Source organism: Saccopteryx bilineata, chromosome 1, assembly GCF_036850765.1.
Source record: "Saccopteryx bilineata isolate mSacBil1 chromosome 1, mSacBil1_pri_phased_curated, whole genome shotgun sequence".
Lineage (NCBI taxonomy): Eukaryota > Metazoa > Chordata > Mammalia > Chiroptera > Emballonuridae > Saccopteryx > Saccopteryx bilineata.
In genome coordinates, this window is record NC_089490.1 from 393,543,715 (window position 1) to 393,555,507 (window position 11,793).

Sequence of the window (11,793 nt, forward strand, 5' to 3'; positions counted from 1 at the left end):
AGTACTTGGCGTTATTCTTGATACATACTAACTGTTTAAGAAGTGTTATCCACTAATTTTATCATATCGTTTTATCTTCTTATCAAGGTGTGACGTAATGTTAATCCTGTTATAGGTTGAGGAACATCTACCAAAAACTATTGGCTTTTTGGTATTACTCATTTTATGTGCAAGAACACTGAGATTCATAGATGTTTTACAATTTTACCCAGAAAACAGTGAAGTATAGAATCACAGCAGTCTGACCTCAAAGCCTGCCTTCTCCACAGTTGCCCTATCCTGCTTTAGTCAGTGCCCTATCCTGCAAGGACCAGGACTTGGATTGATTAACCTATCATTAGTCACCTGATAATTTAGAAAGAATAATTTAAGCATTAATGTGTTAGTGTCAGTTAATTTTACAATTCTGGAAAAACTTCCTTTGTTTACTGACATAGTTCTCAAAATGGCACAAGAAACTTGTTCGGGGTCATCACAGAAGAAAGATCAAAATGGGTTCAAATTATAATGTTGCCATTGCCTACCGGTGTGATCTTGATCAAGTCATATAACTGAGCCTCCAGTTCCTCTTTGGTTACATAGATATAATATGCCTTCTTTGCAGCAAGAAGTTGTGAACTAAATGAGATGCAACATGAGTGAGGACCTGGCACAAAACATGTGCTCAGTGAATGCTAATTCTCTTTCCACCTTTTTCATAGGCAGTTGCTAAACCTTTCTTCCTTAAGAAGGTTCCACTCTCACCTTTAGGGACTCAGGGAGGAGCTTTCTCAAGGATTTCTCTAGCATCTGCAACACATGTAGACCTTGTAATTGGAACATCTTGGCAGGTCCCTTTGCCTAAAGAAGGGTTCAAGAAACATTAAGGAATGAGAAGTGCTGGAAGACATGCAAAGACACAAAACAGACAGATAGATTGTTCTACTTTATGGTCTGGACTTTATTACAGCCATTTCATTGCTACCCGATTCACTAAACTCCTCACAAACTCCTTGGAGGAATACGTCTGGTCGAAAGCACAGGTACTGCACCTCTTTCTGAAATACTTTTTCAAATTTATTCAACTTCTATAAATATTTCTGAAATTTTCATTTTGATTTTTACATCATTCAGAATTCCAATAACAAAGGATTCACTGAGATTAACAAATATGTTCTCAAGGCAAGAATGAGCACTCTTTGAGATTAAGTTTTTATTCATGACCAACTTGATTTTGCTAATTAGAAGCTATATGATACTGGGCAAATTACTTAATTCTACTGTACCTTGGTTTTCTGGTCTATAAATGATAATGATTTACTAACTATCCCATAGAGTGTTGAAGAAATCCAGTTTAAAGGGATTAGAGAACAAATGAAATGTGAAGAAATGAAAATAAGTATTTCAAAGAGCTTCTCCAGTAAAAGAAGAAAAAGAATATGAGAATGAAGAGAGGATGGAGGGGGGTGGAGGGGGGTGTGGAGGGGGGACAGAGAGAGCATGAGCTCAAAGGAAGGCATTCCATATTCCATGAGAAAGTTGAGCATATTTATGCTCACTACAGAAAACAGGTAAAATGAACACTAATTGATGCGCCAATAGATAAAATAAGAAATGAAAAGGGAAAATAAACTCCATAGATGAGAGTTTTTTTGTTTTTGTGCCAGAGACAGAGAGAGTCAGAGAGAGGGACAGATAGGAGCAGACAGACAGGAAGGGAGAAAGATGAGAAGCATCACCCCATCGTTGTGGCACCTTAGTTGTTCATTGATTGATTTCTCATATGCGCCTTGACCGGAGGGCTACAGCAGAGAGAGTGACCCCTTGCTCAAGCCAGTGACCCCACGCTCAAGCTGGTGAGCCTGTGCTCAAACCAGATGAGCCCGTGCTCAAGCTGGCAACCTCAGGGTCTCGAACCTGAGTCCTCCGCATCCCAGTCTGATGTTCTATCCACTGCACTACCGCCTGGTCAGGCTAGATGAGAATTTTTTTTAAAGATCTTACTGACTTTATTTAATAATTCTTAAAGTGAGCAACATCTTATTTAGCAGATAGAAAGGAGCTGTGAGAAGTTGTACAAAATAAAAGACTTTGGCAGGCAGAAGGGAATGGGGCACAAGGAAGTTATGTCATGCAAAAACCAGATTGGTTGTGGCAAGCTCACCTTCTTTAGGGATGACAGGAATCTATTAGGGAGATTATTTCAACAGTGCTGACCAGGTAATTCTTGATTGACTGGTTTAAGATTTTATTTCTGAAAAAGCTCAAAAGTGTAATTAAATTTCAGTTTGGTTGGTGATGTAGGACTTAGCACATATGATTCCATTTTGGGCCTGTTGTCTTGTTTTTAACACTGTTCAGGCCTTATTACACTAATGCTGATAGATCGGCCATTGTGTTTGTTTCCATTCAGGGGCACAACTAACACACAAATACCGTTCTTCCTGAAGAGGCGCAGAGCACAAGGCTATAATAATGGGCCCTAAGGTCAATAGATCTGGCTTCATGTAAACAAGAGTTTAATCTTCAATCATATCTCTCGGTGTATGTGTTGGTATTAGTTTTGGATAGAAAGAGTAACTCTTTTACAAAATGGGAAAAAAGTAATTTTAGAGTACGTGTGGATGTGTGAGTACTTGATGTTAGAAGAAAGAGCAGAAAGTTAACATGCTGTCTTTGAATATCTATTTCTGAACAAAATAGAATGGAAATTCATCCTTTAGAAATAAGAATAAAAATGTTTACCAGAAAAGTGTAGACAAAAAAGAAAAGAATTTTAATGGAAACAAGTATGGTTTGAATGGTTTCTGATGTTAGTCAGAGAAAATGCAGAACAGGAATACATAGAGGAATTTACAATTCCTCTATTGCTTAGCACTAGGTGAAGGTGAAACACTATCATTTTGGAAGTGGTACTCATCCACATGTAAGAGCTCAGCATCCAGAGACCAGAAGAAAAAAAGACAAATTGAAATGAACCAGGGTTAAATTTTCATGTCAAAATAGACAGCCAACTAAATAGGAGATAATATTTGCAAACAACAGTTCTGATAAGGAGTTAATATCCAAAAGATATAAAGAACTCACAAAGCTCAGCAACAAACAAGCAATTCAATTTAAAAATAAAGAGAGGACATGAACAGACACTTCTCCCAAGAAGAAATACAAATGGCTAAAAGATATATGAAAAGATGCTCATCTTCACCAGCTATTAGAGAAATGAAATCAAAACTACAATGAGATACCACCTCACACCTGTTACATTGGCTATTTTCAACAAGACAGGTAATAAGTGTTGGAGAGGCTGTGAAGAAAAGGGAACCCTCATTCACTGTTGCTGGGAATGTAAAGTAGTATAACAATTATGGAATAAGGTATGGTGGTTCCTCAAAAAATTAAGACTAGAACTACCATATGACCCAGTGATCCCTTTACTGGGTATATACCCCCAAAACTCAAAAACATTGGTACATAAAGATATATGCACCCCCGTGTTCACTGCAGCATTGTTCACAGTGGCCAAGACATAGAAACAACCAAAGTGCTCCTTGATAGAGGGTTGGATAAAGAAGATGTGGTACATATATAGAAGGGAATACTACTCAGCCATAGGAAATAATGACATAGGACCATTTACGACAACATGGATGGAACTTGAGAACATTATACTGAGTGAAATAAGTAAATAAGAAAAAGCTAAAAACTGTATGATTTCATACATAAATAGAATATAAAACTGAAACTCATAGACATAGAAAAGAGTACAGTAATTATGGGGGTGAAGGGGAGCGGCAGGGGATGGGGGAAGGGTGTAAAGAGGAACAAATATAAGGTGATGGAAAAGGATCTTACTTTGGCTGATGGGTACACAACATAATTGACTGTTCAAATGATGTGACAATATTTACCTGAAATCTATGTGTTCTTGTTGATAAATGTCACCCTCTTAAATTAAATTTTCTTTTAAAAAAATCATATCAGAGCAGAAAATAAGAATAACAGAAAATTTAATGAGGCTAATTGAATGAAACACTTTAAACTGAATTAAAATTGTGGAATGTAAGAGAGGAGAGAAATAAATTAGGTTGGGGACCAATCAAACAGGAAAAGATAAAAAGAACAAGAGATGAAACCAATTTATGAGGTCAGAGAGTTAAGAATGTTGATAGACAGGGAGAATGAATTCATAAAGTAGGAGATGGGGATCAGAATTAGACTTAGAGGTTTGGATTTCAGAAGTAAGTCAGTTCTAGGTACATGGCTGTTGACTTCTACTTCAAGTCAATATAGAAATGGGTGTTGCAGGTGTCATAGACATCACCAGGATGTGACAGGAGTTTAATAGAGAGAAATATCTGTGAGCCAGGTGCCAAATACATTAATGACTAGAGAAAAATTTCTCTGAGAGCAACAAGAATGGGCAAAAATTTTATCTTAGCCACATGGTACAGCATTCAAAGAAGGAAGAGTTTTCTATGAAAATGGAAAAGTAACACTTTGGTACCACACCTTGAAGGCCAGGAGAATATTGGCTCTTGTTTTTACTCAGTGTTACTCTGGGTGTCTGGAGGTGGCAGTGAAGGGCACACACATATAGTCTAAGAAAAAATTTGGACAGCTTACCAGTTCAAAATATACACACTGGCTTTGTAGATTTTTTAAGTACTTTCCAGTATGAAAGACCTGCAATTTTTTGAATAAATGGTTCACAGGATTGACCTCTGGTGAGTGCTTTTTCCAAGGGTTTGCAGGGAGAAAAATATGAATTAACAAATACAAATTGTTTTCAGAGGGAGGTGTTTCTACAAGCTTTCTGACTTTAAATTATTTTTTATTCTTCAATTACAGTTGACACACAATATTTTTTATTAGTTTCTGGTGTATAAGCCAGTAATTAGATATTATATAACTTACTAAGTAATCATCACAATAAACCTTGTACCCATTGGAGTCCATACATATGTCTTATAATATCATTGAATATTTAGAATCAAAGGACTTGTAAAGAGCTTCCCAGGTAAGAAAAAAGCTAAAGAAGTTATTTACCATGAATCCAGTAATACATGGAATCTTAAAGGGTCTTCCTAAGAAGAAGGGGAAAAAATGATGAAAAATATAAATAATAAAATGACAATAAATACATACCCATCAACAACAGGATCTAAAATACAAAATAAGCAAACGAGCAGAACAGAAACACTCATAAATAGAGAACATGTTGACAGTTGCCAGATGGAAGAAACTGGGGTGGCTGAAAAGATTAAGGGATTAAGAAGTACAAACCAGTAGTTACAGAATATTCATGGGGATGTACAATACAAATACAAATTCTTTACAACAAAAATCTTAATTGAAAGACTGAAAATAAAAACAGACACTGGCTGTCTAAAACAATTCTGTTTACCTGTATTTTTGTTGTAGACCTGTACATACACCACTTCCCACATTCAGTGTGGCAATGGAGAAGTTTCTATGACCGCCACCTGATAGACTCAACCACAAAACCTACACTGACTCAGGCTGTCACTGTTTTTGCATAAATCACCAAGAAGCACTAGGTTCCTAAAGAGCAAACCAGAGAAACCATCTACTGACGTGAAGTCAGAGGCTTCTAGGACCAGAGGAAGGTAGGGAATGTGTTAGAGAACGTTTACAATTGTAAAATGTTTCCCACTGAAGCATCTTATTTATACATTATCACTCGTAGCCGATCGGCTCTTCCAAAGCAATAATAATAAGGTGATGTTCTAAAGTTGGCAGAATTTGTCAAGCTGCAGGATTATTGACATAGTACCTACCATTAGGACAAACAGAATATTTGAAAAATTGGGATTCACTTCAAAATGCCTGATCCAATACGTTTAACTATATGACCTGGAAAAAGACAAGAACTCCTTGGTGATGTTGCTGTTGGTACAAGACTGAGCTTTGCACAAGTTGTCCTTTGCTTTGTTTAAAGTAAACGAGGACAAAGAATGGAGGAAGAATTATAAAAATGAGAAAAGTGAACACTTACTGGACAAAAGTTTTGGAGGGGTAAGAATTAGTTTTAGAAAGGAAAAGAAGTAAAAACTTTTTTGAAAGATGATCTTCACACCATCCACATCAAGATCATCTGGGCCGGCTTATTAGCTGATTTCTCCAAATCAACTAAATCAGGGTTTCCCAGAATCCTTGAAAATCTGTATAACCATAAAAAGCTACCTAAAAAAGTATATATAATCTTCTTGAATATTTTGAAGTCATTGTGACAGAGAAGAAAAAAGAAGCTATCAAAATTTTACCCACTTTCTAAAATGGTGTGGAGAAACTTCACAAATTTCTATCATTCATGAAATGAGAAGGCCAGGGTTATTTTCACCCAAATAGATAAAATGATGTTAAGAGAGAATTAATGTCTTCGCCAGGGTAACAAAACTAGGCAGCAGCAATTCCTCAATCAAAATACAAAGACTAAATTCTTTTAATGATACCATGATTCTTTAGGAATGGTACTCACCCACGGACATTACATCTTTTTACAAACCTGCTTCATTCATTTCAGATGATGTATTCAACAGCATCAATGAAGGTTCCGCACTATGTATGTGCTCGTTAGGGTAAGACATTGGGTTTTATAGTTTAGCAATTCCATTTTTTGAAAAAAAATAATTTATACAATCTATTAAGGATTTTTACAGATTTGTAATTTTATACTATTAATTCATTCATATATTACCTGTAAAAAATCATCCTTCATTTTAACAATGTTGGTCTATTTTTTTTACATAGTTGAGATGACACTGTGCATAGTTGAGATGACACAATTCTGTATCCAACAATCTGCATTGCATAAGCAATTTCTCAAGCCATCAGAAATTTTAACAACATAGCTCGTAATGGTTGTACAGTTGAATTGTGCATCTTTGAGAAAATTTTATTTCAAGACATTTGGACTGTCCTAGAAACTACAGATACCTAGGGGACATAAATACTAAGGAAAGTTTCCTGCATAATACCCTCTTACTTCCATAAAACTGTATGAATGTTCACATTTTTTTCTAACCACTTATTCCACCAAATATCCCTACCCCAAGTGAAATCACTTTTATGACTCACGCCTTTATACAACTTGGAAACTGAGATTTTTCATATGCAAAATGTCAGTTTTTTATAGAAAAGAAGATTGAAAATAGGGAGGGAAGACACATGGTAGAATAGTATCATAAGAGATCTTGTCATTGAGACATTGTTAGGATAAGTATATTAGTCAGGAAAGACACCTCAAAATTTCAGTGACTTAGCACAATAAAATTTTATTGTTCTCCTACATCAAGATGCTGTATGAGGTAGCAAAGATTCTCTGCCCCACACAGTCCTATCAGGATGCAGGCTATTTCCATAGTGTAGTTCTGTCTTCCTCTGAGACCTCAGCGTTCCTTCCAATTAGCTCATTGATGGTGAAAAAAGAGCAAAGGCCAGGCATAGAAATGGTGCCATCACTTCACTAAAAATCCACTAGCTGTAATTCAAGCACATTGCCATACTTAACTACAGGTGAGACTGACAATGTGGTCTAACTGCAGTCTTAAGAAAAAAAGAGAGAGAACACATATATTGATAAGCATGTGCAGAAACTGCTACAATGAGGGAAAATAACCTATTGTGAAGAGGCAGAAAGCTGGCAAAAGACGAAATGAAAAGGCAAAGGGGTCAGACAAAAATTGCAATATATCTCACTGAGTGTGCCTGCCTCTCCTGCCTCCCTTTTCACCTCCTTCTCTTCTGAGAAGGCAAGACCAACTTCTTCTCTTCCTCCTCAGCCTACTCAGCATGAAAATGATGAGGATGAAGACTTTTTGATGACCCACTTCTGCTTAAGGAAGAGTATATAATCAGTATGCCATACAATTAAAACATCTTGCCTGCTGTGAGTGTCTTTGTGTGAAACTCTTATAACTGTATGGCAAGAACTGGATGAGATATTTTTGTGTTGTCCTCATCTTCACCTAAGGCAGTGGTTGGCAAACTCATAAGTCAACAGAGCCAAATATCAACAGTACGACGATTGAGATTTCTTTTGAGAGCCAAATTTTTTAAACTTAAACTATATAGGTAGGTACATTGTTATTAACTTAATTAGGGTACTCCTAAGCTGGCCTTTGTGCCTGAACTTAAGGGGCCAAAGAGCCACATGTGGCTTGCAAGCCTTGGTTTGCTGACCACTGACCTAAGGGTTCATCACATAAAATACTGTATGCAAGACTACAGTGTGTCCGTACAGTCATGGTGCACTTTTGACCGGTCACAGGAAAGCAACAAAAGATGATAAATGTGTAAAACCTGCACCAAATAAAAGGAAAATCCTCCTAGTTTCTGTAGGATGATGTGGCAGCATGTGCACATGTGCAGATGATGGTGTAACACCGTGTATACAGCGGAGCAGCCCACAGCCATGCCAGTAAAGATGTGGACAGTACAGAGGAAAGTTCAGTGTGTTCTATGGCTCGCTGAATTCGAATCCATGACCAAAGTGCAACGTGAATATTGGCACGTTTATAATGAAGCACCACCGCATAGGAATAACAGTACTTGGTGGGATAAGCAGTTGAAGGAAACCGGCAGTTTGGTGGAGAAACCCTGTTCTGGTAGGCCAACAGTCAGTGACGAGTCTGTAGAGGCTATACGGGATAGCTACCTAAGGAGCCCTAAAAAATCTGTGCATGAGCCCACATCAAACTGCACTAAATAAGTATGAAACTGGGAGAGTTTTTCTTTTATTTGGTGCAGATTTCACATTTCTATCGTCTTTTGTTGCTTTCCTGTGACGGGTCAAAAGTGCACCATGACTTTACGGCACATTGTATGTTGAAGTGGATAGCCTATCCTTACAAAGACACAGGTGAATACGAAAACAGAATTAATAATATGTTAGTTTTCTTACTGTTTTACAACTTTGCTTTGAAAGAATTATATTACAATACAGTACACCTCTCTCCTTAATAATTGGAGTAACTGCATAACAGCTTATCATCACAGCAAAGTATTTTTTCAAAAACATGGAACAATGTTTCCTATATGGTATTATAAATATGACTGTAATATGGCATGCCATAAAGATTTTATAATTATTTATTCATTAGTGTATAGGCTGGACTACTGTGAAGCATCTTATTGATTATATTAAGCCACCAGAAAGCAACCATGTTGGTGCTTCTTCGTTAACAATACGTGAACGCGCACCTATAAATAAATGTGAATTTCTTTTTTATATTATCTTTTCACTTTTGATGTCTAGTAGTACTAGTGTGCAAGACATTTACAGTGTTGTGTATCACATAAGACAATATTGATATAGGAACTGACAGATGATTCATCTTGTAAACAGATGACATAAACTTGTAGTTTTGATAAATACAGGGCAGTACTAGAAATGTATTTTCTCTTCTTTATGATTTTCTTAATAACATTTTTTCTCTAGTTTACTTTATTGTAAGAATACAGTATATAATAGATATAACATATAAAATATGTGTTATTCAACTTGTTTATTTTATTGGCAAAGCTTCCAGTCACCAGTAAGCTATAAGTTCAGCTTTGAGGAAGTCGGAACTTACATATGTATTTTCAACTCTGCAGGAATTCAGCGATTTAACTCCTGTGTTGTTTAAAAATAAATTTTATTGCTATTTGTTCAAGGAAAGACAATTAGAAATAATCAAGTTCTTTACTGAACATGGCTAGATACAATAATAAACTACTTATTTTTCATTCTTACAGGGGTCCCCAAACTTTTTACACAGGGGGCCAGTTCACTGTCCCACAGACCATTGGAGGGCCACCACATACAGTGCTCCTCTCACTGACCACCAATGAAAGAGGTGCCCCTTCCAGAAGTGCAGCGGGGAGCCGGATAAATGGCCTCAGGGGGCCGCATGCGGCCCGCGGGCCGTAGTTTGGGGACGCCTGCCTGAGCACCTACTCTATCAGACACTGTCTTACACTGGAAAATGTGATAATTAAATCAATGCAATGATTTATCTCTGAAGGATAAATTAGATCCAGCCAAGTGAAGAAGAGTTGGGATGCTGGAGTTGAGAAGGACCATGCTGTGACTTCTCAGAGCAAGAGAGAGTCCAGCACTTTGGAGGACCTAATTAAAGAACTTAAGTATGACTGAAGTATAGATGGGAGGGTGCCAGATGGGTAGAGAGATTTATCAGCCCCGTTAAGAAGTTTCTCAATCATCAAAAGGATGGTGGGAAATCACTGCAAAGTTAAGACTACGGAAACATGTCCGGGCGGCTGATGTCTGTTGGAGGGACACACACAGGAGATAATGGCCACTTGAGCTAGTGCAGCAGCCATTGTGGTGGAAAGAGGCAGATAGATTTGAGATACGTCAAAGGTAGGAGGCAGAATTTGGTGACTAACTGAGAAGTAAAGCAAGACATCTAGTTCTATGGACTGACTTACTAGAGGAAACATCAATAATATTAATTATGTTAAGGAAAAAATAAGTACATTGATAAGTGTTATTTCACTTGAAGTTTGTATTGTGATATTTTGCTGACTATACAACCAAATGTCTCTTTATTAATGAATGTACTAACTTTTGATAGGGATCTCCTGGTCTCATACTGTCTAAAGTCAATTCCGTCAAGCTTATTCTTTGCATGAGATAATAGTTTTCACAATAACATTTTGGCAATAGGTTTTAATTTATGCCCAGCCCTATCTTTACCTTCCCTTTATGCCTCATGAAGAAGGATTTGTTATTTTCTAGGGAAGCTTTTTAAATCTACTTATGGATATTCAATTAGAAGATAGTGAGAATGTAACTAAAAAAAAGTTTAAAGATGTCCCCCAGTTGCCTGGCTCTAGGTTTTGAATAATAATAATGGCTAACATTTATTGAGTATTTAGCAATATACCAGGCACATTCTAACTTATTGATACATTATTTTATTTGATCCTCACCACCACCCTATGAGGAAAGCATAACTATTATTTACATTTTGTAGAGTATGAAATTGAGATGCAGAGAGATTAAACAGCTTGCTCAAAATCCCATAAAATGAAAATGATTGGCCAGGACTCAAAATTTAGGTAGTCTGGCTCCAAGAATTGAAGCTACAAAATCTTTTCCCAGAGCCTCCAAGCAAGATAAGAACACAAACATCCTTTTGCTTGATCACCATCAGCTACTTGAGAGCACAGATCAACCAGTGACCGCATTTATGTGGACACCTGATTTCCCATAGAGACTACAAAAGGTAAAAATATTATAGATAAATAAATCTTTAGAGATAGCATTTGTTGTTAAATTATTTTTATTGAAAATAAATTTCCAAAAGTAAAAGACAGTATTTGATTCAAGGGGTAAAAAAAATTTAACAAATTTTTAAATAAATCAAGCTAGTTTATAATCAATGTAGTCCACAATGTTCTATCTAGTATTTCTGGGAGGTGAGCAAAGAAAATGAAAGTAACTTGAACTACAGGTTGTTGCTTCCACCATTATCTATGAGTTTCCCCTGCTCACCATTGGTAGACAGACAGTAAAAATAATAGTTAAAACCAGGAGCTCTGGAGGAATTAGACCTGGACTCAAATCTGGGGTCTGTAACTTAGGATCTATGTGCTATCGATCAACCAATTGAACCTCCCACAGACTCAATTTGACCCTCACAGAGTTGCCGTGAGGGTCAAACAAGGTAATACAAGGAATGCACTAAGCACATTCTCTGAAACCAATTGCACATTTTCATGCTATTATTTTTTCAGCATGATGCCAGTGTGTTGGTATGTATTGTTTTATCTGGTGGCTCAGCA

At 36.8% G+C, this 11,793-nt stretch overlaps 1 protein-coding gene across 1 annotated transcript in view; it reads right to left on the reverse strand.

The window, feature by feature from the left end:
• LOC136320858 (glycine N-phenylacetyltransferase-like) overlaps nt 1-822 on the reverse strand; it is a 33,700-nt gene extending 32,878 nt beyond the window's left edge. The window contains exon 1 of the mRNA XM_066253998.1: nt 745-822. Coding sequence (XP_066110095.1) covers nt 745-822 — 78 coding nt within the window. The remainder of the gene's footprint in view (nt 1-744) is intronic.
• Between the last annotated feature and the right edge of the window lie 10,971 nt (nt 823-11,793).